The sequence below is a fragment of the Rutilus rutilus genome (genome assembly GCF_951802725.1).
Source record: "Rutilus rutilus genome assembly, chromosome: 13".
In the NCBI taxonomy this organism is placed as follows: Eukaryota; Metazoa; Chordata; class Actinopteri; order Cypriniformes; family Leuciscidae; genus Rutilus; species Rutilus rutilus.
The window spans coordinates 5,802,624-5,828,509 of NC_140218.1; the positions used below are offsets into that span (position 1 = coordinate 5,802,624).

General features: G+C 39.2%; 2 protein-coding genes across 3 annotated transcripts; both read left to right on the forward strand.

Moving 5' to 3' along the window:
- The first annotated feature begins 5,174 nt into the window (after nucleotides 1-5,174).
- eno3 (enolase 3, (beta, muscle)) lies at nucleotides 5,175-16,066 on the forward strand. 2 transcript variants are annotated; one of them, XM_084428792.1, is made up of 12 exons: nucleotides 5,175-5,294; nucleotides 7,196-7,281; nucleotides 7,736-7,831; nucleotides 7,938-7,996; nucleotides 8,861-8,930; nucleotides 9,683-9,816; nucleotides 11,022-11,244; nucleotides 13,044-13,241; nucleotides 13,470-13,671; nucleotides 15,037-15,145; nucleotides 15,774-15,832; nucleotides 15,936-16,066. In XM_084428792.1, exons 2-12 carry the CDS (start codon nucleotides 7,197-7,199, stop codon nucleotides 16,000-16,002), a joined length of 1,302 nt encoding a protein of 433 aa, XP_084284918.1. In that variant the 5' UTR covers nucleotides 5,175-5,294; nucleotide 7,196; the 3' UTR covers nucleotides 16,003-16,066. The 2 variants fall into 2 exon arrangements, with proteins under 2 accessions (XP_084284918.1, XP_084284919.1); XM_084428793.1 differs by lacking the exons at nucleotides 15,774-15,832; nucleotides 15,936-16,066 and having other exon boundaries at nucleotides 13,470-13,700; nucleotides 13,808-15,088.
- Nucleotides 16,067-19,586: 3,520 nt separating this feature from the next.
- Nucleotides 19,587-24,683, forward strand: LOC311302762 (C-type natriuretic peptide 2-like). The gene is made up of 3 exons (XM_084428801.1): nucleotides 19,587-19,754; nucleotides 22,477-22,724; nucleotides 24,372-24,683. Exons 1-2 carry the CDS (start codon nucleotides 19,644-19,646, stop codon nucleotides 22,711-22,713), a joined length of 348 nt encoding a protein of 115 aa, XP_084284927.1. The 5' UTR covers nucleotides 19,587-19,643; the 3' UTR covers nucleotides 22,714-22,724; nucleotides 24,372-24,683.
- Nucleotides 24,684-25,886: the final 1,203 nt, after the last annotated feature.

Here is a 25,886-nt window from a genome sequence, read left to right on the forward strand (position 1 = left end):
ATCGATCTTGGTTGTAGTTCCATTAGAATTCCACTGGGGGTGATCGCGAGCGAGTGCAGACTGAATGGGAGTCTATGGGGCTAGACGGCTAAATGTGTCTCTTTCACCCGATTGCCGTTGAGAAATCTCAGATTTTATTGTAGGTTTTGCAAGTTCAACATGGGTTATAGGTCGAAAGTTGAATGAACGAGTACTTATTTCTTTTCGAGTTCTTACAGGTTGAGTTGTTGTTGCCCATAACACGCTAGCATTCTGCTAATGACGTCAGCATTCTGACGTCATTGACATTTTAAAAGACTTTTTAAACCAAATAAGTGGCTCTAAAAAATCTAACACCCAGCAATGTGTAATTTCTTTGCATCTCCTTTCGAATACAACATTCAAATTACTAGACAAAAAAGGGTTTTTCGCCATAGACCTCCATTCATTCTGCACTCGCCTGCGAGCGCCCCCGCATGGACAGAGGCGTGTTACTGCAGCCAGTCCAGAAACCGGAAGTAAGCAGAGAGTGCCAATTCTCTTCCTATTAAACATTCTCTGGTCCTACTGAAGAGATGAGTCCGAGCTTAGGACCCAAGCAATCCGATTGGTTCAAAGCACGTTTTATGGGTAATCGCTTTAGTGCCTGGTTACAAATCATACAAAATCACTTTATTATAGAAGATGTTTGTACTACGTTATAACAAGTCATTAATGTATTTTAACTTATATGTTTCATATACTAGTATTTAACCGAAGCTATAGATTGTGAAATTAAACATTTCTCGTTGTTAGTGTGTTTTTTAGTTAGCTTAGATAGTAGCATAGCATACAGTTAACGTTATCCGATGAGCGTGCTAGCTGAGCTTTACCTGAGCTTATACTGCCCTGATACTGCTTTACCGTATTCACAGCAATTCGTAATGCAATTATAATTGTCATTATTTTTTATCGTAATAATCAGCGCAATATGTTACAAGTACACTTTTTTTTAAATTAAAAGAACCATAAAATAATGTTTATTTGTGTATATTACTATTTTTCTTATTAACAGTTTAGACAGCTCACGTTAGGTACAAGTTAGCGCAAGAACAGATTTAGATCAGGCATAGCCTACTACTGGCATACTAATGGAGTCCTAAGCTCGAACTCATCTCTTCAATAGGACTCATTTGTTCACCACACCGTAACGCTGTCTGACACACCCACCGCTAGCCTAGCTTAGCACAAAGACTGGAGGTAAATGGCTCCAGCTAGCATACTGCTCCCAATAAGTGACAAAATAACGCCAACATTTTCTTATTTACATGTTGTGATCTGTATAGTCACAGTGTGTACGAATTACAAGGTCACATGAGACACGGTCGTCTTCTAACCGTATACACACTGGGAACTATATTCTCAGAAGGCGAAGCACTGCTACTTCTGTGGAGTGATTTACTCCAACTCTGAAAGTATTTAGAGGACAAAACTGCAGCACGAGTTAATAACAAAAACAATATCGTCCATTTGTGTGTAGGTTAATATAGGTTATCATAGTTGTCTGTATAGTTATTGTTCTTGGTGTGAATAGGCCTTAGGCTCGTCTTCCAGTCAAACACAATCAAACCAATATTAAAAAATATCCTAGCTCTTCCGAGCTTTATAATGGGAGTGAATGGGAGTTTGAAGCCCAAAAAAGCGAATGTATCGCTCGAAGCAGTCGACACTATTTTTGACATATTTAACGCTGTACATAACGGCTGAATGTCAAGTGTTGTGAATCTCGAACAACACAAGTGTCCGTCAGCTCTCATGATAGTGAAACTAATTTTAGCCTGGTGTTAAAGGGTAGAGAGGGGGAAACAGGGAAAAGAGAGGCGTGCGTGCGTGTGTGTGTGTGATCATCATAGGTGCCCTTTAGGTCTGCACCCAAACGCACTCTCACATTTCCCCCTTTAATTCAACCCTGACCTTTCATTCAAGTCTGGAGGTCGCCTAGGGAGAGTCTGAGTGTTTCTACACCTCGGCGGAAAGGAAAAGACAGTCCCCAATCATTGTTCTCTTCTTTCTTTAATCCCTGATCTATAAATATCTGACTCTTGTTTCTGCCAACAGGAATAAAAAAATAAAAAAGGTAACTCTGACTCGTAATTCTGACTTTTTTTCCTCAGAATTGCATGTTAATATCTCGCACCTCTGACTTTATAACACGCGATTTGCGAGATATAAACTCGCAATTCTGACTTTTTTCTTGTAATTGTAATTGTTCTTTTCTCAGAATTGCGAGATATAAAGACAGAATTGCGAGATATAAAGTCAGAATTGCGAGATATAAAGTCAGAATTGCGAGATATAAAGTCAGAATTGCGAGATATAAAGACAGAATTGCGAGATATAAAGTCAGAATTGCGAGATATAAAGTCAGAATTGCGAGATATAAAGACAGAATTGCGAGATATAAAGTCAGAATTGCGAGATATAAAGACAGAATTGCGAGATATAAAGTCAGAATTGCGAGATATAAAGTCAGAATTGCGAGATATAAAGTCAGAATTGCGTGATATAAAGTCAGAATTGCGAGATATAAAGTCAGAATTGCGAGATATAAAGTCAGAATTGCGAGATATAAAGTCAGAATTGCGTGATATAAAGTCAGAATTGCGAGATATAAAGTCAGAATTGCGAGATATAAAGTCAGAATTGCGAGATATAAAGACAGAATTGCGAGATATAAAGTCAGAATTGCGAGATATAAAGTCAGAATTGCGAGATATAAAGACAGAATTGCGAGATATAAAGTCAGAATTGCGAGATATAAAGACAGAATTGCGAGATATAAAGACAGAATTGCGAGATATAAAGACAGAATTGTGAGATATAAAGACAGAATTGTGAGATATAAAGACAGAATTGCGAGATATAAAGTCAGAATTGTGAGATATAAAGACAGAATTGTGAGATATAAAGACAGAATTGCGAGATATAAAGTCAGAATTGCATGATATAAAGACAGAATTGCGAGATATAAAGTCAGAATTGCGAGATATAAAGACAGAATTGCGAGATATAAAGACAGAATTGCGAGATATAAAGTCAGAATTGCGAGATATAAAGACAGAATTGCGAGATATAAAGACAGAATTGTGAGATATAAAGACAGAATTGCGAGATATAAAGACAGAATTGTGAGATATAAAGACAGAATTGTGAGATATAAAGACAGAATTGCGAGATATAAAGTCAGAATTGCATGATATAAAGTCGCAATTTTGTGTTATAAAGTTAGAATTGTCAGACAAGTTTATTTCTCGCAATTGCGAGTTTATATCTTGCCATTTTGACTTTATATCGCGCAATTCTCTTTATATCTCACAATTCTGACTTTATATCTCGCAATTCTGTCTTTATATCTCGCAATTCTGTCTTTATATCTCACAATTCTGTCTTTATATCTCGCAATTCTGACTTTATATCTCGCAATTCTGTCTTTATATCTCGCAATTCTGTCTTTATATCTCGCAATTCTGTCTTTATATCTCGCAATTCTGACTTTATATCTCACAATTCTGTCTTTATATCTCGCAATTCTGACTTTATATCTCACAATTCTGTCTTTATATCTCACAATCCTGACTTTATATCTCGCAATTCTGTCTTTATATCTCGCAATTCTGACTTTATATCTCACAATTCTGTCTTTATATCTCGCAATTCTGTCTTTATATCTCGCAATTCTGTCTTTATATCTCGCAATTCTGACTTTATATCTCACAATTCTGTCTTTATATCTCGCAATTCTGACTTTATATCTCACAATTCTGTCTTTATATCTCACAATCCTGACTTTATATCTCGCAATTCTGACTTTATATCTCGCAATTCTGTCTTTATATCTCACAATTCTGACTTTATATCTCGCAATTCTGACTTTATATCTCGCTATTCTGACTTTATATCTCGCAATTGAGAAATAAAGTCGCAATTATCTTTTAAAATGTTTTATTCGGTGGCGGAAACAAGCTTCCATAGACTCTGGAACGTTCACATTCAGCTATATTATCATACTTCATGCAGCAAGCATATTTTAGACATAGCAGAGGCCCTAATTATCACAAATCTGTTCAAATGTTGCTCATTTGCACATATAATAATATTAATGCTTATAAAGTTATGCAGTAATGATGTAATTGGATGTAATTTGACATTGGATGAAGAGCATGGAAATAAACAGGCCTTTTGTTCACTGGTGGCTTGGTCATACAATCATACAACTTGTACTAATTTTGCAGTATGCAGTTGCATGTTCATTTTCAGAATGCGTGGAATACCCAGGCTTCATAATATATTGACTAAGATGTGCCGTATTTAACCAGAGGAATAAACCTGATGTTTATAGTTACAAACTGCATTATATTTAGCATCTGTCTAAATAACAAGCACTCACAGCACACACTCTTCAGTATGCAGTGTAGGAGTATACAATCCAGTCCAAACATTTCCAGAATAAGTGACCGTTAATCTACAAATGCCAAGATTGATCTGGTAGAATGTCAAACATTGGCACTACAACTACATTAGCTGCTGATTTAAGGCTTTATTGCCTGATGTGTGTGTGTATTCAGGTTTTGTCCTGTATATAAAGCCTGATGTGGATTTGACTAGTTAGAACCACATCAGGTTATTATATAAATATAATAGTGCCTGGGTAAATTACAATAAATTAATTAAAAGAAGTGCGCCATGGTTTCTAACGTCATTCAAAGCAGATGCATATTGTTTAAACGAGTGATTATATATATATATATATATATATATATATATATATATATATATATATATTCCTCAAGGAGTTTATATACATACCAAACTCTTTCTTACAAATAAAAAGAAGGATTTTTCTTTGAAAATTTACATTTGTGAATATAAAATTAGGCAAAAAGTAGGAAATTAAAAAAATATATATAATATTTTTTATTTTGGCTTATAATTATAATGCATAAGTTTGAAGATAGACACCTTTTAAAAAAGATTGAAAAGTCAACCCAAAATACTTTGCAACACACACACAGTCCCAAAACAAATGATTAACTGTCTCTTCAAAGTGATGACAATAACATTTATATGGAATTACTTTGTTGTAATATAAAACATGCCTGTCCTGAAGCTCTCGCGCGCTCTGTAAGCGTTCGGTGTTTTTAGACGCTCCCTAAAGTCTTTCCCATATACGGGAACGTAGTTTAGAGACTGTCTATAAATTGCGAAGCTGCAATTGCACTGGTCATTCACACACCCTGTCAAACGCCGAGACTGACACCGACGCGAATCGCCCTCAGGTAAAGACGCACGTATTTCACCGCAACTGTGTGTTTATGAGAGTTTTTCTGACACTTTGTTTTGCGGTATCGAACGGGCGCGTGCACGAGATCTGCAAAAGTGCGTTAAAGTCTAGTGTGGATTTACTTCCTGACTTGAGCATCTGATCTGAGATCAGCTCTAATGACCGAACTCTCGCTAAATCTCTGTCGTTATTTGACGCGTCTTCTGATCTGGGACCTGTAGATCTTATTAATATTAAACTTTACTCAGCCTGAGAAGCTGGACTAGTGTGTAAGTGTGCTGTTAGGAGATATAGTGTGTTATGTGGAGACTGTGGATGAACGCTGAGTTTGTTAAACCGGTGCAGATTTAAGACCGTTCAACTTTCTGTTAGTAAATGACCTTCACGCTTCCGGTGGCACCATCAGATTCTTCGGGTTTAGATCGGAAACGTTACGGTTAAAGTAATGTTTTACTGGGACTATCAGTGGAGATTTAACATCATGAACATTAAACGACATGCGATGCACACTTATCTTTATTTTGTATTTTTTTTCATTTATATATATAAAAAAAAAACCTATATAAAAGTTACACTTCGGGTAAAGTCCAAATATTGCTAAAGGCTAAACATTGCGTCATTGGGTGGTTATTTAATAACGGATTGTTGCGTCAATGTGCACGCGCCTATAGATCGTTGGATCTGTATGATCACGTGCCACACGTTCGTGGGCAGCTCCGCGCGCTCGATAAAATGCTGTGCTGTGATTGGCGATTTATGCTCTGTCCATCTTGTACAAAAACTGATAAAACTTGATAATGAATGATAATTATAAAAAGTATCAATATCTTGATTGAAAAAATAAATGATTGGTAACTGCTATCAAAAATTAGAACTTTGGTTTACAAATTGACACCTTGCTTTAGCTTTGAACATTGCTTTATCTCTGAAATATGAAAAATCAGGTAAAAAGGTGAACGCTAAGGGAACATGGATGGACGCTTGTTTCTGTCACGGAATAGAAAATATATTTATGACAGTTTCTCACAATTCAGACTTTTTTTTGTGCAATAGTGAGTTTTTCTGATAAAGTTATGAGTTATAAAGTCTGAATTGTGTGAGTCACAATTGCATTTAATTATTTAATGGCAGAAACAATCTTCCGTAGTCCATCTGCATGTCTGTCAGTCAAAAAATACATTTGCATTGTTTACATATTTATATTCCACCACAAATCTGCAAAACTTGCACAAAAAAACTTGTACCAACAGCATCAAATTGAAATTTAGAATATCTGGTGTTGATTAATTAATTGAATTAAATCAGATCTACTGTGTCGGCCTAATGTCTTCTATAAAGCTGTGGTGTGTGTGTGTGTGTGTGTGTGTGTGTGTGAGAGGCTCTTACAGTGGCATACAGTGTCATTGCTCAAATGCAAAGGTCAGAATGTTGTGCACAAAGGTCAGGGTTCGGCAGGGCTTTGTAAAGGTCATATGGAGTCGTCGAGGTATGACTGAGATTTTACACACACACACACACACACACGCACACTCACTCTCTCTCTCTCTCCTGAGGTCTTTTCTGTCTTCTACTGTAGCCGCTCTATTAATAGCAGCGAAACCTCAGACTGTATCAGACAGCTGAGGGGTAACCGAGTGTGTGTGTGTGTACAGTATTTTAAGGGTTTGTGCAGAGGTCTTAACTCATTTGACCAATTTAAAATTTCAAATTGTTCTTATTCATAAAAAGGTTTTCTCTGTCAAAATTTGATGACCGTTTTAAATATGCTATCTGAACAAACAAACAGGACTTTATTTGCTAAGCACAGAAATGAAGAAACTAAACATTCAGAGTGCAAAAGATACACACACTCTCTCTCTCTCTCTCTCTCACACACTCTCTTTCTGTCCCTCTCAGGATGTCCATCAGTAAGATTCACGCTCGTGAGATCCTCGACTCCAGAGGAAACCCCACTGTTGAAGTCGATCTTTACACAAGCAAAGGTACAAATGCGGTGTCTTAGTATTCCTGAGATACTATTGTGGTTTCATTATTTTGAAATTATTTTATTTTTGGTTTTCATTTAAGTTTAAGTTTTGTTGTCACTTTAATCAATAGTTTATTTAAAGTCTATATAGTTTTTATTAACTTTACCTGTAGCCTAGTTTCAGTACATCGAGTTGGCAGCTGACTGTAAACGCCGTTAAATGTTTCGGTTAACTTAAGTTTTTCATGTACGTTTACACTATAACGTTTTCGTATAGACATAAATATAACCCTGAAGTGCAACTCCTTAGCAACCACCCTAGCAACCTTTACTGAATAGACCGGCAGGTAGAGCAATAATCTTCACACTTTAAGACGTTTATTTTTATTACTTAAATTCCTTCAGTTCAGCACTCAAGAGTTAGTCTTGAGGAAAAGTTTGAAATAGCTGATTGTTTTCTGGTGTTTCAGGGCGTTTCCGGGCGGCTGTTCCCAGCGGTGCTTCCACTGGAGTTCATGAGGCTCTGGAGCTCCGGGATGGAGACAAAACCCGTTACCTGGGCAAAGGTACAACACACACACACACACACACACACACACACACACACACACACACACTTCATTACACACAAAGACAAATATTAATATATATATATATGTGTGTGTGTTTAAGGTACCCAGAAGGCCGTGGACCATGTGAACAAGGAGATCGCTCCCAAACTGATTGAGAAGGTGAGATCATGGATTGCCTTTTTCCTTTTTTCACATATTTTAATAATAATCATAAATTATGCTTCATTCTAAAGCTCACTCTAATTCATCCTTTGACAAGTTGCAACGGAAATGCTCCCAAAACCTTTTAGCGGCTCAATTCGTGACACCAACTTTACATTTGGAACACAACTGTTTATTTTATAGCATTTTTAACATACAAATTATTTTGTGAAATATTTTGAATTTGAGATGTTTAGTTCAGTTCTTCTGCGTTTGCTTAAACTTACACACTGTTTATCGTGATGGTTTTTGGTATCATATTTGTATAAATAAACTTGCCTTGCCCATTAAAATTCTTGGCTTCCAACCTAATAAAACCTTTAACCTCATAGTATTTAATATATGTTCATTTTTGTATTTAAAATACGTAAAATTTGTATAATTAATGAAATGATCCATTTACCTGATAAATATTCACATTTATTTGATTCATCCCATCATAAATATGAGAATGAATAACCGCCATCTACTGGCCACTATATGCATAGCATGATTTTGACCTGTCAATCAAATATTTTCTTTTTTCACCTGATGGACCAAATGCATGAGAAATTCTCATTTTCTTGGTTTCAACTTATAGAAATGTCGATGTTTACTGTAGTGCAGGTTTGAAAGTTTGCATATTTGCTTGAACAACTGAAGAAATGCACTCATGTACAGATCTAAGTGACCTAAGATCATTTTTTTTGTTACTACTACAGTGAAATTATTTTTATATAATTTTTATTTTTAAAAAGTTACACTTTTACTGTTCCTGATCAAAGATGACTGTGAAAAGCCAATGTGTGCCCAATGTCATCCATCATCCTTGTCTCTAAACAGAAGTTCAGCGTCGTCGATCAGGAGAAAATTGACAAGTTCATGCTGGAGCTCGATGGAACTGAGAACAAATGTAAATAACACACACGCACTCACACACTTAAGCTCACATACACACTTATATACACACACACTTATACACACACACACTTATACACACACACTTATACACACACACTTATACACACACACTTATACACACACACTTATACACACACACTTATAAACACACACTTATACACTCGCGTGCACGCATTCATACAGTCTCACAAGCACACATACACCATTATACACTCGCGCGCCCACACATTTATACCCACGCACACACTTATACACACGCGCTCACTCACACAAACGCATTCACACAGTCTCACATACATACACATTTATACACACACTCACACAAACATTTATGATTATGTACACCCAACACTCAAACATACAAACATTTACACCCACACCCACACTCACACTTACAAACATTTATATACACACACATTTATGCTCATGCTCGCACACACCCAAACATACAAACATTAATGCACACACACCCACACCCACACTCGCACATACAAACATTTATACACACATTTTCATGCTCATGCACAACCACACTCACACATACAAACATTAATGCACCCACACCCACACACACACACACACACACACACACACACACACACACACACACACACACACACACACACACACACAAAAACTCATGGACACTCAACAACATGCACACACATTTATTCACTCACTAAGTCACTCACTCGCACACATTTTAAAACGTGTCATTAATCTGTCACACACTCTCTCCCACAGCTAAGTTTGGAGCGAACGCTATCCTGGGTGTGAGTCTGGCGGTGTGTAAGGCCGGCGCGGCTGAGAAGGGAGTCCCGCTGTACCGCCACATCGCAGACCTCGCGGGGAACAAAGACGTGATCCTCCCCGTACCCGTACGTGTGCCGCCCGAACAAACATCTAGATCTCAGTATTTTTAAGGGTTATGAGGTGGCATTTTAGTATTGTATGCTATTATAATATTTATTCCCCAAAAAAATTTTTTCATTGTTATTTCAGTTTAAGTTTTAGTAATTTTATTTTGTGCTTTTGCCATTTTTATTAGTTTTTAAAATTATTTATATAATATTCTATTTGTTAATATTTTAAACTAGTTAATATGTGCTTTATTTTTTTTATTAGTATTTGTATACCTTTTAGTGTTACTTATATTTTGAATTGTTTATTTTTATATTTTCAGTTTTTAGTAATTTTAGTAATGTCATATGCTTTTGTTTATTATTGTTATTTTTATTTATTATTTTTATAAAAAAATTTTTTAGTAGTGCTGGGTGGTATGACCAAAAATTTATATCACGGTATTTTTCTAAATTATACCGGTTTCACGGTTTATTATTATTTTTTATATATTTATATACTTTTATTTTTTATATTATTATTATTATTATTATTATTATTATTATTATTATATTATTATTTTTTTTATTTTTTTTAGCATGACTGGGTGTTAACCACATTTTCTACTGATTGAGAGGAAATACTGCAGTAGATTGACTTAGAATGCACTATTATACTGTCATGAGTGAATATTGTAGAAAAAATCCACACGTATTAATACAGGTTTGGAAGGCCCTACAGAATGATGCCGTTTACAAAGAGTCGCCAGCAGGAGGCGGTTTAATAAACGCTGCTTGATCAGGAAAACAACATCGAAGAGCATCAGTTCTCTTCAAAGATACATTTATATTAAACTACAATGAAAAACTATAAAAACTTTTGACGATGTCAGAGACTTTTTGGAAGATCTATTTGTGTTGGGCAGTGTTGATATTGTGAACCAATGTTGGGAAACACTGTAATATAATTTGACGGCTATCAATTATAGTTTAACCTCTCCATCTTGACCGTCAGGCTTAGTAACACACACAGCTGAGCATCACCACAGCTGCAGTGAAAAGACCCTCTCAAACAGTGTCGTGCCGCGTTCCCAACGTTGTTAAAGCGACATACTAAAAAGCGACGTATAATTCATATTGTAACAAAAATAAACACCGGTATTCGGTATGAACCGGTATACCACCGCCCAGCACTACTGTCTGTCTCCACTCTCATCCCTCTCTTCTTGTTTCTTTCCCTTCAGGCGTTTAACGTCATCAACGGAGGCTCTCACGCCGGAAACAAGCTGGCCATGCAGGAGTTCATGATCCTCCCTGTGGGAGCCAAGAACTTCCACGAGGCCATGAGGATCGGCGCTGAGGTGTACCACAACCTGAAGAACGTCATCAAAGCCAAATACGGCAAAGATGCCACCAACGTGGGAGACGAGGGCGGATTCGCACCCAACATCCTCGAGAACAACGAGGGTACGAGTTATTGCATGAGTTTATACCAAGTGAACCGCACAAGTGCTGAAAAGTGAAGCCAAAGTGTCTCGATCGCCCCCCGGTGGCTGGTCCCAGTATAGCTCACAAACCCAGCGTCTCGATCGCCCCTCGGTGGCTGGTCCCAGTATAGCTCATAAACCCAGTGTCTCGATCACCCCCCGGTGTCTGGTCCCAGTATAGCTCATAAACCCAGCGTCTCGATCGCCCCCCGGTGGCTGGTCCCAGTATAGCTCATAAACCCAGCGTCTCGATCGCCCCTCGGTGGCTGGTCCCAGTATAGCTCATAAACCCAGCGTCTCGATCGCCCCTCGGTGGCTGGTCCCAGTATAGCTCATAAACCCAGCGTCTCGATCGCCCCCCGGTGGCTGGTCCCAGTATAGCTCATAAACCCAGCGTCTCGATCGCCCCCCGGTGGCTGGTCCCAGTATAGCTCATAAACCCAGCGTCTCGATCGCCCCCCGGTGACGAGCTCATAGCTATAGCCCAGATGGGCGTCATCCATCTTTTTTTACAGACTGTGGTTTATACCATAGACTGTAAAAAAAATAAAAATGGACGTAGTGTCTGTGACGTCAGGTTTCTGCAGAGCGTTTTTGAAGCCTAAAGTGGGCGGAGCCGGTTGCCGCCATCTTGGCAGCGCGTCACTCCCGGATAAACGAAATTAGGTGACGTGACGCTAACAGACAGCAGACAAGCTGCTTTTGACATCAGCGACAATCCACCTGTATCTCAAGTGGCCACGCCCTTAATTATACAGAAGATACAGTTAGAAAAAAAATCCCCCCCCCCCCCCCCCCCCCAGTCGTCATTAAAGGCAAGATTAGCTATATAGACCAAAACCACTTTTTGTACCAGGCTGTAATGTTTATTTCTGCTGTAAAGTTGGGAATTTTTACATTGGGATCTATGGGATTAACTCTCTTTTGGAGCCTGTCTCTAGTGGCCAGTCGATGAATTGCAGTTTAAGTCACTTCCGTGTTGGATTCAAGAGAGACACTAAAGGGCCTTACACACCGGGACGAATATCGGCGCGCGTTATTCGCCAGCGTTTTTCAACGCGTTTTTTGTGTTCACACCCAAGCGATTTTCGCTGACGATGAGCCGAGTGAACATGCAAATTCATTCCCTGACATTAGATGGCGCGATTGTCAAACGTTCGTGGGAAAAAGTTACAAGCCTATGTACATGAAAGACAATTAAGTAAAATAAAACTCACCATCAAGGCCCATTTGCTCTGCAATACCACTCCATAACAGTTCTCTTTTATCAAGATTTTTGTAGTCGCGTTTGTCATATAGTTCTTTATGTTCCGACACCAACGAGGCCAGCAGCTCTACATTCATCTTGCCTTGCATCTTCCTCGTCTTATTTCTTCCCAGCAGTGTAGACGCTATCTTCTTCGCCTGTATGTGTGCTCGGCAAGACCGTTTTGTGTTTGAGCGCCCCCAAGTTGTGTTTTACTGTAACTTCAGAAGCTCCAGACACGTGAGCAAAAGCGCCAATCTCATTGGTCGGATAGTTTTTGACGCGGCGCGTCAAACCAAAAAAACGAACCCGAGGCGTTTTTTTAAAAATGACGCTTTTACGCGTGGCGTTTTTCGCGTCGGTGTGCACACTCACATTGGCGCCCTTTGTTTAGTCACGAGGCGTTAAACGTCGGCGAATATCGCGCGCGAAATTCGTCCCGGTGTGAACAGGCCTTAAGGTTGCCACTTGGTTTATACACTGCAAAAAAAAAAAAAGTTTAAACGTTCTCTAATAAAGATGCATTTCCGTAGCTCTCGAGCTGTTGAAATCTGCCATCGAGAAGGCCGGCTATCCTGATAAGATCATTATCGGGATGGATGTTGCAGCATCTGAGTTCTTCAGGAGTGGAAAATATGATCTGGACTTCAAATCACCCGACGACCCCAAGCGCCACATCACTGGAGAGCAGCTGGGAGATCTGTACAAGAGCTTCATTAAGAACTACCCAGGTACACGCACTGACTCGCGCGCTTTCTCACACTCACATTCACATGCACACACTCCCCCCATACACATACAGTCATGCACACGCACTCACACTCAAACTCACTCACACACTCTTACCCACACACTCATTTATTCACACACTGGTGCTCTCTCTCTCACACACGCACTCTCTCACACACACGGTTTGTGCACAAACAGACCCGTTTATGTGCGTCTGGGCTTTTCTGCAGTTCAGTCCATCGAGGATCCGTTCGACCAGGACGACTGGGAGAACTGGAGCAAGTTCACAGGATCTGTGGACATCCAGGTGGTGGGAGACGATCTGACCGTGACGAACCCCAAACGCATCCAGCAGGCGTGCGAGAAGAAGGCCTGCAACTGCCTCCTGCTTAAAGTCAACCAGATCGGCTCTGTCACCGAGTCCATCCAGGCGTGAGTATACAGCACAGCCTCCTCGCAGAGCTGCACCACAGGGCCCATTACGGCCTCCTTGCAGAGCTGCACCACAGGGCCCCTTACGGCCTCCTCGCAGAGGTGCACCACGGGGCCCCTTACGGCCTCCTCACAGAGCTGCACCACAGGGCCCATTACGGCCTCCTTGCAGAGCTGCACCACAGGGCCCCTTACGGCCTCCTCGCAGAGGTGCACCACGGGGCCCCTTACGGCCTCCTCACAGAGCTGCGCCACAGGGCCCCTTACGGCCTCCTCGCAGAGCTGCGTCACATGGCCCATTATGGCCTCCTCGCAGAGCTGCACCACAGGGCCCATGATGATTCTCCTGATAATAGACTGTCAAGTCAACTTTTTATATCTATAGCGTTTTATATAATACAAAGCAGCTTCGCAGTAATAAACGGCAAAATTCATCATTTATAAAATAAAATAAAATAAAGTTTCAGCTAAAAAGCAGCTCTATGGAAGACAAGTGTCATTCAAATTAATTCAGTTCAATAACTGTGTCGGTGTTGCACAGTTCATCAATTATGGAACATTTCTATTTAGTTTCTGCTGTAAAGCAGTTCTACAGAATTCAATTGTCATGCAGCTCAATTCAGCTCAATGTTAATTCTATTCAGTTCATTTACAGTGTCAATGTTACAAAAATAATCAATTATGAAAAATTCAGTTCAGTGTTGATTCAATTGTTCAATAACCGTGTTCATGCTCAAATTCATCAATTATGAAAATTCTATTTGTAAATCAGCTCTACAGAATTCAATAGTGTCATTATTCAGCTCAATTCAGTTCAATGTTGGACCAATTTAGTTCAATAATGGTGTTTGTTGCAAAATTCATCAATTATTAAAGGAATTGAATTCAGTTCCTGCTGTAAATAAGTTTTACAGAATTCAGTATTGTCATTCTGTTTGATTCAATGTTGATTTTAATTCAGTTCAATAACTTTTAATGTTGCAAAATTCGCTTCAGTTTTTGTTGTAAAGCAGTTCTACAGAATTCAGTGTTATCATTCAGATCAATTATGAAAAGAATTTGATTCTGTACAACTGTTTAACTCAGTTTCTGTTGTAAAGCAGTGTCATTCCGTTCAATAAATGTCAAAGCTGAATTTCATCAATTATGAAACCTTCAATTCAGTTCAATGTCAGTTCAATAACCGTGTCAATGTTGCTAAATTCTTAAATTCAGTTCAATGGTAATTCAATTCAGTGACATTTAATTCGTTTCAAAGTTGATTCCGTTCTGTTCAATCAGTGTTCAACTCTGTCAGTGTTGCAAAACTCCATTGAACAGCTCAGTTTTACAGCTGTGTGTGTGTGTGTGTGTGTGTGTGTGTAGTTGTAAGCTGGCTCAGTCTAATGGTTGGGGTGTGATGGTGAGCCACCGCTCCGGGGAGACCGAGGACACCTTCATCGCTGACCTGGTGGTTGGTCTCTGCACAGGACAGGTACACGAAACGCATCACACAGCGAAAACAAATGCAAAATAACCGTTTCTTAGTTCTTGAATGTTCTGCCCCACTATACGCATTAAAGGTGCATTGTGTGACATTTAGGAGGATCTGTTGACAAATGCAATATCATATACATAACTATGTTTTCAGTGGTGTATAAAGACCTTACATGATGAACCGTTATGTTTTTATTACCTTAGAATGAGTGTTTTCTCTCTACACACACCACGGGTCCGCTTACATCGGCATGTTTCTACAGTGGCCCTGAGCGGACAAACTCGTTTCGTCACTGTTGTTCGTGTAAAGAAGCGAATAAAACACTGACACAATGATGAACAAGTAACAATAATATTTGCAATAACATTGTTTTACTGAATAATGAAGTAAACCTAATTTCTTCATCTTTGTAAAGAAAGAATACTCTCTGCTGTGTCAGACGACGACATCACTTCCTGTCGGCCACCGTAACTTCTGTTGGTTGCAATTCTCAACCTCACCACTAGATGCTACTAAAACGTACACACTGCACCTTTAAGCAGCGACGCAATATCCCCTCGCTGTGAAAACCGTCTCTCTCTTCTTGAATGTTCTGCCACACTAACGTATCTCCTCATGTGATCAGATTAAGACCGGCGCCCCCTGCAGATCGGAGCGTTTGGCAAAGTACAACCAGCTGATGAGGTCAGCGATGACATCATACACCTCACAAATCAGGTTAAAGGACAATCTGTGTATGTGTGTGCCAACTCTCATCTGTGTGTGTGTGTGTGTCTGTGTTCAACAGGATTGAGGAAGAGCTCGGTGACAAGGCCAAGTTTGCAGGCAAAGACTACCGTCACCCGAAGCTCTAAACATCCGCCTTCGTCCATCAGTGCTTTTTTGAAATGAGTAAATAAAATAAAAAAGTTAAAGAAATGGACTGTCAGTGTATTATTACATTATTTATATTTATTATATATAACAGTCAGACCTTCAAGGGGACCTGTAGTTTATTCCATATCTTCATCTTTCTGTAGTGTGTAATACATTAATACTAACTTGCATTAATTTACAAAGTTTATTCACATAAACTTACAATAATAATTACATTAATACCAACACTATCTTCTATTCTATATCTATTATCTTTATAAAAAACAACAGTACATGTACTGTTAGATTAATCTGGGAAGGGTCATAGCACTTGCATTGTTAGTTTCACTGCTGCTATTGCTCTCATTTGTAAGTCGCTTTGGATAAAAGCATCTGCTAAATGAATAAATGTAATCCAATCACACGCCTGCAGCATGAGCGATCGACCAATCACACGCCTGCAGCATGAGCGATCGACCAATCACACGCCTGATCAATGAGTAAATCCCCATAGAACTGAATACAATGACAAAAACACTACAAAATTACTGAAACCAACTAAAATGAAAATAACTAATTCAAAATATAAAAGAGGACAAATGATACTTTATTACACGTTCATCTGTCTTTAGTGTGTAATGTTGCTGTTTGAGTTCTTCTCTATATCAGTGTTTCTGAACTCCTGAAACGCCTGCATTGTAGTCTTGAGTTTCTTCCGGAAACGAACACGTCACAATATTCCTCATTATAATAATTCATATGCAGAATAAAGGGGCGGGGCCTAGTTGAGTTAGTTAGTAGTGTGTTACACTGGCAGTTATGGTAAGGGGAGGGACATTTACCAAACACACTCGAAGCGCTCGACCAATCACAACACACTGATCCAGCCGACCAATCAGAGCACAGTGTGCTTTTCAGAAGGAGGGGCTTCATAGAGACAGGAAGTAAACATGAGCGTGTTTCCCGAACACCGCCGTAACTCGCTGTTCAACTACTATCGTACGATTCATCGTTGAAGAAATCAGCTAGCTCGTCACGACTGTTTCCCGAAACCATGTCGCAAATTGGTCATTCAACCACGTTGATGTCACACAGGTGTTGGAGTAATAACTACTTTTAATGAATCTGTTTGAGATTGAATTAACGCTAGATGTGTTGCTATAAATTACAGACATGCATCTGAGGAATATTACTCATTTTTCTCAGTGATTTTGCTTTATTTCCAGATTCAATGAGTCTCGTTCTTACGCACTAGAGCTCGTTCACACATGCGCACTCTTTAAATCTCTTGACAAACTAAAAGACGTAAATGACATTTGTATGTATCCTAAATAAAAGATACAGGTTGTACTGAATGTCAGCTTGCTTATATTCCTCAAGATCAGGATTTATTGAGTCCACATGTCATGCAAACTAGAAACTGCTTCTCACCACAGGCCGAGATCTAGAGCTGTCCTTACACACACACAACTCTGCGATGCTGATTGCGAATGTTCGCTGGAACGATGGTTTCAGGGAAACACAGACTCGTTGAACTGCTGATAACGACAGAACTTGCGAACATAGTTGGCTAACGATGATTTCGGGAAACCAGAGCGTTACTGACAGACTGGGAAGAGAGGAGATTAAACAATGGAGAATATGAGGAGAATAATCAACATTCAAGCAGGAAAACCTGTTCTAGTCGAGCCTGAACACAACATAACCCCTGTAACCATTATTAATGCATTATAAATATAATTGAAATCATGTTTTTAATTCATTTATTTTAAGCTTATTTATTTTAACATTATTTGCCTCTGTTTTTTTGAGTGCCAGGCCCACTTCTCCACATCCAATCAACAACCGATGCACAGAACCGAGTCTCGCCTTCTTCTTTTAGATAATCTGTTATCTGTCACAACACGGAAGAAAAGATCTGTAGCGACTGTATCGCGAATGAATGTTCTCGGTGATCTTTGGCTCTAGAGCGAGACTGTGCGCTGCTGACGTCAGAGAGCTGGAGGCTTCGGGGCTCGCTGTGAGAGTTGCTTGGCGACGATCATCGGGCCGAAAGCGTTTCAGCACGACATCCGAGAAACACACTTGTGTGTGTGTCATATTAGCATGTTTGAGTATGATGTAGTGCCCAGGGGTCAGAGGTCAGGCTGTCGTTGGCTGCGCTGTGATGTTTGCGTCAGAGAGAGAGAGAGAGAGAGAGAGAGAGACACTATTCTGTGTTTTCGAGTCTCTAAAACTTCCTGCTTTTAAACGCAGCGATAAGACACTTGCTTTTGCAATAGAGGATTTTTTTCATGTTACGGTCAAGTGATTTTTTTGTGTGAAAATATCTTAAAAATAGGCTTGGTAAATTATCAGTCAAAAGTTTGGATTAATTCATACTTTTTTATGATTTTCATATAAATATTTTCAAGGCTGCATTTATTTGATAAAAAAATAATAAATATTATTAGAATTTAAATCAGCTGTTTTCTATGTGATTATATAGTAAAGTGTAATTTATTCCTGTGATCAAAGCTGAATGTTCAGCATCATTACTCCAGTCTTCAGTGTCACATGATCCTCATTCTAATATGATGATTTGATGCTCAATTATTATCGGTGCTTATTAATAATAACGACTCTTATTATCATCAGTTTTGAAGGTTTTAAATGTCTCAGATCTCTTTGATAAATAGAAATGTCAAAAAAACTGCATTAATTTGGAATAAAAATCCTTTGTAACATTATAAATGTCGAAATTAAGTCATAATTATTTATCAAATAATTGCAGTTGTGTATGTAATTTTTTTTATATATATATATATATATATATATATATTTTAATGGTTTTGTATCGCAGTTTCCACAAAGATGTTTTCAACACTGATAATAATCATAAATGTTTCTTGAGCATCAAATCATCATATTAGAGTGATTTGTGAAGGATCATGTGACACTGAAGACTGGAGTAATGATGCTGAAAACTCAGCTTTGATCACAGGAATAAATTACATTTGAACAATATATTCACATAGAAAACAGCTGTTTTAAATTCTAATAATATTTCACTGTTTTTACTGTATTTTAGATCAAATAAATGCATCTTATTCCCGAGTCTGATGTTGTGTCGTGCATGTGTCTGTCGGTCCGTACGCAGGTTGAAAGGCCCGTGACCCGTGGTCATTGCTACGGAAACTCTCATCTGACGCCGAACTATTGTGTCTGCGCTCTCACAGGAGGACATAGTTCCTGAGCGCCGCCCGTTTCCAGGGGGAACTTTTATAGGGGGCGGAACCTGAAAGGGTCAGAGGTCACATCAGCCTGTTACTGTGAAGAGTGATGAGCTATAAAGAGGCCGACGATTAAACGCGACACAAAGCGCAAAAATGTGAGCGTGCATGTGACGTGTTCATCCTGAAGTGAAAGAGCTGGTGTGTATCAGCTGGAGAAATGAGAATCTCCGCTCAGTGTGGAGGCCGTGACGTGTGTGAGGGGCGGGGCGTCGCCCACGGCAACCGTTAGCGATGTGTGACATCACAGCGATGTTTCTTAAAAGGCCGAGCGTTGCACCGGCTCCGACAGAGACCCGTCCTGAAGCCGTACAGGACAGAACCCGAGCCAGAACAGGACAGATATTTACTTCTCTTTAAAAACAAGGATGGCTTTTTCATCTCCTCTAAACTTTACCTCCTCTCTCCTCGTGTTTCTCATCATCACCGTGACAACGCAGGTAGAGGGACGGCCATCTGCACGCCAATCAGACGCACAGGTGAGGATTTCACTCCTGACTCGACCAATCGCATGAGTTTGGGGGCGGGACTAGCTTGACTGATGGATGAATGACAGATCGGTGTTTGGGAAACCTGTTAGATAACAGACATTGTTTGTGTGATTCGGTTCATTACATGCTGTATACTGCCTATTACTTTAAAAAAATAGTGGCAATATTCCATGATAAACACCTCAAACAGTATTTGCTTTAGTTGAAGTCATCGAATCACATTATTTAAAGTCCCTCTGTAATCAATAATGTTATCCCTTAAAACTCATCTTTGATCACCAAAAATACATATTTAAATGTTTTGTTTTTCTTGAAAAAAAATTCTTCATGCCTTAAAATAGCTCGAAGTATACGCAGTGCTATGAATATGCAAATAAGCCCCACCTGCACTCACTCACTCAGCTCAGAGATCCACTGGTTGACGATCACACGTTGATCTGATTGGTTACAAGGTCGTTTGTGACGTCAGAAACACCAGCGATTTCAAAGCGTGTTTTTGAGACTGTCTTTGGTTCACTGCAGTTTTAAGGAGGAAATACTCAGCAATGGTGTCGACTTATGAATTTACACATGGTTTGTCTTAAAGCATATTAAAAACACCACATAGACACATAAACAACATTAAAAGCTTTAATTTATTTTTTTAAATAATCATTATTCCTGATGGAAAAACTACATTCACGTTCTAAAACTAGTCAAATATTTGTATGCATAATATGCTAATTGTTTCTACATATATAATCAAAATCTTTAAATCAATACTTTTATATTTAATTCGATTATATCATTCGAATGTATATATCATATATATCATCGAAGTAATGAACAAACCAGTTAAGTTTTAAATATTGTTCTCAAAACATTAGCACAAAAACATAATTATACATTTTTCAATCATGGAATGTTTTATCCTGAAACATTTTTGTCTAAGTGTTCCAGAATGTTCATTTATTTTAGAAGAAACCGTTCCCATAATGTTTGCAAAATGATACAACGGAATGTCACCTAAACGTTTAAAAAAAAAAAAAATTGAACGTTGATTTTTATTTATAAATAAAGAATAAAATGAATAATTAAAACAATATTGCCACGAGAGTAAAGTAGCAGAAGAAGAAGCTACGAGCGAGATGCAAGAACACGAGGAAGTAGCCGCATAGGAACTTAACAAACACATAATATTAAGATCAAGAGAGGAACTGGTAAATCATGTCAAAAATATCCTTTCAAAGTGTCAGCTCTCGCCCTCTGGGCAGCTTAATATTAAACATTGTGGTTTTAACACCGAGCTCATGCGACATGAGACAGAATATCAAACTTAGTTGACAGAAACAAGAAAGGAAATAGCATTAATAACTTAATGGGAACGTTAGCATAAATGTTCTTAGAAAATATTTTTATTAGCTGCGGGTTAAAGCCGTTCAGTTTTGAAACTATCTTTAGTTTCAAATATAAGTTTGTAATGTTGTGATTCTCCTCGTAGCTGGTTGGCTTGGTTCATGGGTTATGTAAAGGATAATCTATGTGGAATTTTGCCAACATTGGAAATTTAAAACTGTTATTGATGTTTGCAGCGCAATATTTGACCGGAAGGCTAAAATTTACGGTTATTTTCCTCAGTTACGGCTCGTTAGATCTAACGTTAGCATTCCGCTCGATTTGAGATAATTAAAAAAATTTATCAAAATAATATAAAAAAATTAATATAAAAAATTATCTGAATTCATTATCGAGAGAGAGATGTGCGAATTACCTGCGAGCATCAGTTCAGCAGCAACGGTTTGATTGCACAACTTCCAGCCAATCAGAATCGAGTATTCAGACAGACCAAAGAAACTCCTAACGAAGACATTTTAAAATCCTTATGGAAAAATGAATGGAAAAAACGGTGTGGTTGTCATCAGAAATATAAAATATTATTTGCTGTTTTAATCTCTTTTTCTTTTTATAAAAATGGAAGGTAAAGTCTAGCGCTAGTCGAGTCACACACGAGCATTCTACTCTATAAATATATGATAAATAGTAGGCCTACATGTAGTATTGCTGTCTATTTGAAAATAGGACATAATTTTGGTGATTCTGTCTTAAAATTACACACTTAAGCTTTCAACTTTTTTTAGATGAGATTTTAGATTTAAAACGCAAAATTACTATTTTCTTTTCTACATTAGTAAGACATCCAGGGTTATAATATTTAACTAAGGGGTGTTTTCCCGACATAAAAACTGAAAACTTTTTATGCATTTTCACGATTCGTTCACACGACAACAGTGTTTTGTGGGCCTGAAAACACAAACTTTTGAAAACGGGTTTAAAAAAGTGCAAGTTTTTGAAAATGATATCATTATCATCTCCTGTTTAAAAGTACAAAAATGTGAATTTGTGAAAACAGTGACGTCATGCAGATGCGTATTACGTGTTCAGTCTATAAGAATAGAGTTTATTGGTATTTTTACAAAAAGTGACATCGCCATCTACTGGCCTGGCAGCAGAATACAGCGCTTTTAGTCGTTTTCGCGGATCCGGTTGAACGGGGATCGTTTTGCCTGTACGCGAAAAACGCAAAGGAAAAATGTTTACATGTTTCGTACATCTTAGTCGTGTTAACGTACCCTAAATATATGAGACAGTTCGAGTAGGATTGCGCTGTACTATTTGAATCGTCAAGTTGTTCCAGCATACAGAAAGTTGACATAGTATGAACTGTGTGCAGGTTCTGCAGGATTTGTTTGGGCTGAAGATCGGCTCTCTTCTATTGGCTCATCCAGAGGTCATGGAGGGGTCAGCAGACTCCGCCCCCGCGCTCTTGCCCCGCCCCCCGTCACACGGTGTCCTGGATGTCCTGAACTGGCACCGGAAGCTGCAGGGCCGGAGCCGGAAGGGAATGGCGCGGGGGTGCTTCGGGATGAAGGTGGACCGGATCGGGGTCATCAGCGGTCTGGGATGCTGACGCACACACAGGTACACATAAAATTATTAAAAGATGTTTGATATGACCTAGGGCTGCACAATTAATCGCAATGAAAACGCACGTGATTTGGCAAAGGCTGCGATTATTTTATGTGCAGTTTGTTAGTGCAGCGGCTGATCGGTAGTAAATGCTCCATCTTAACACCGGAGGGCGTCTCACACACACACACACACACACACACACACACACACACATACACCACATATCCATCTGAACACCAGAGGGCGTCTCTCACACACACACACACACACACATCCATCTGAACACCAGAGGGCGTCTCACACACACACACACACACACACACCACATATCCATCTGAACACCAGAGGGCGTCTCTCACACACACACACACACACACACACACACACCACATATCCATCTGAACACCAGAGGGCGTCTCACACACACACACACACACACACATATCCATCTGAACACCAGAGGGCGTCTCTTACACACACTCACACACACCACATATCCATCTGAACACCAGAGGGCGTCATACACACACACACACACACACACACACACCACATATCCATCTGAACACCAGAGGGCGTCTCACACACACACACACACACACACACACACACACACACACACACACACACACACACACACACACACATACACCACATATCCATCTGAACACCAGAGGGCGTCTCACACACACACACACACACACACACACCACATATCCATCTGAACACCAGAGGGCGTCTCACACACACACACACACACACACACACACACACACCACATATCCATCTGAACACCAGAGGGCGTCTCACACACACACACACACACACACACACATATCCATCTGAACACCAGAGGGCGTCTCTTACACACACTCACACACACCACATATCCATCTGAACACCAGAGGGCGTCTCACACACACACACACACACACACACACACACACACACACACACACACACACACACACACACACACACACACACACACACACACACATACACCACATATCCATCTGAACACCAGAGGGCGTCACACACACACACACACACACACACACACATACACCACATATCCATCTGAACACCAGAGGGCGTCTCACACACACACAGCAAATATGACCCGCCGCAGAAGTATGATAACACACATCATTCCAGGAGACCCCTATAGGCATCATCGCTGTCGCTGAATAAACAGAAGATCGAAACGCTTTGATTGATTAAACATGACTAATAAACACACGACTGCCTTATTCTGTGTTTGGAGTAAAAGCATGTTATTAAATGTTGTCTTGTGTTGGACAAGAGGTTCATAAATGCTTCTCATGTTTGGAAAGATGTTTGAGGCGTGTTGCGTTATAAGCGACTCAAACTCGCAGTGCTTTCAGACGGAGCAGCGTTTACAGAGCCGTACGTCACTGACAAGCTGCACATAACAAATAATCACAGCATCCGCGATTTCAAAATCACGATAATCCAAATCGGTTGAAGTGTGATTAGCCTACATGTAAATTGCGATTAATCGTGCAGCCCTAATATGACCGCTCTAAAAACACAAAGTATATTTGTGAACAATCATATAACAACCTGTTTTTCATTGTGTGTGCTATTATTATGACTCATTTTCTGCATGTGTGTGTGTGTGTGTGTGTGCAGGTGAGCGCAAGGATCATGTGTTCATCATACAGACCTTCACCTGCGAACATTACAGAATCCTTCTGTTCTGATGCTGCCTTCACAAGAGTGTTTGAGTTGTTTTAGCAATCATTTCTGGATCATTTTCAGTCCAAACGGCTGTAATGTGACCATCTGCAACAACAACAAAACTCACAGTTTTGGCCTTTTACACTGAACACAGAACTTGACATATACGTTGTTTTAAGATGCTGAGGTTTTCTCATCTGAGTGTGTGTGTATATGTGTGTATATGAGTGTGTGTGTATGTATGTGTTTGAGAGTGTATGTGTGTGTGTGTGTGTGTGTGTGTGTGTGTGTGTGTGTGTGTGTGTGTGTGTGTGTGTGTGTGTGTGTGTGTGTGTGTGTGTGTGTGTGTGTGTGTGTGTGTGTGTGTGTGAGACCTCTGGCTGATTGTCCAGTCAGTTTTGTTTACTTTGTTTACCATGTTTGACTTGACAGAGCTTCTGTTCAGACATTTTTGTGAGTGGGAACTTGTTCTCAATATGTAACACAAGTTAAAACTTGTCTGTGTGATGATGGTCATAAATGTTATTTAACATCTAAATTAAAGGTGTTGTTCATTTTAAACCTGACTGATATGTGTGTTGTGTCACTCAACAATTAAACTGCACAGATTCCCAACAGAAAATGATCAAATTTACAGTTTATGTATGCGTAATAAGTAACTGTCCAAGTGTGGGATCTGTGAATATATATATAAGACACAGTCTAAATTTTACTTAAACACTTTATTTTATACACCCTAACTTTACACACACACACACACACACACACACACACACACACACACACACACACACACACACACACACACACACACACACACACACACACACACACACACACACACACACACACACACACACACACACACACACACACACACACACACACACACACACACACACACACACAGTTTTATATGATGTTTTATAAACAAAGTTCGGGAGGAGCACGTTCAAATAATCAATCAATCAACCAATCTATCAATCATCTCATCAAACAATTACCATGTCTACCCTATCAGCATGAGAGGAAGCATATATATATTCACTCTGTCAACTCACCTAACTTCCTTGACAGTTTCAGCATCCCTCCACCACCCCGACTCCTCACCCTTGGCTTGTTCTTTCACAGCCAGGAATACGGGGGGAGTACTCTGGGTTCGGGCCGAATACCGAGCCCGGAGCCCTCTCCTCGGACAGCACGCCAAATACTCATTTATTCTATCTGACTTATTTGTAAGTGTGAACTAGTGAAGTATGTATGTATGTAAACAACATACAAGTTACAAATACAAGGCTTTACATTGAAACAACATAAAATCTAAATCTGAAAATCTAAAACAGAGGGAAAACTATTATACAACGTTTCAAAGTTTTAGATTTCAAATATCTTTTATTTATTTATTTTAATTTTATTTTTATTGAGAACATTATATAAACGAAGAAGGAAACAGTCACAATGTAGAAC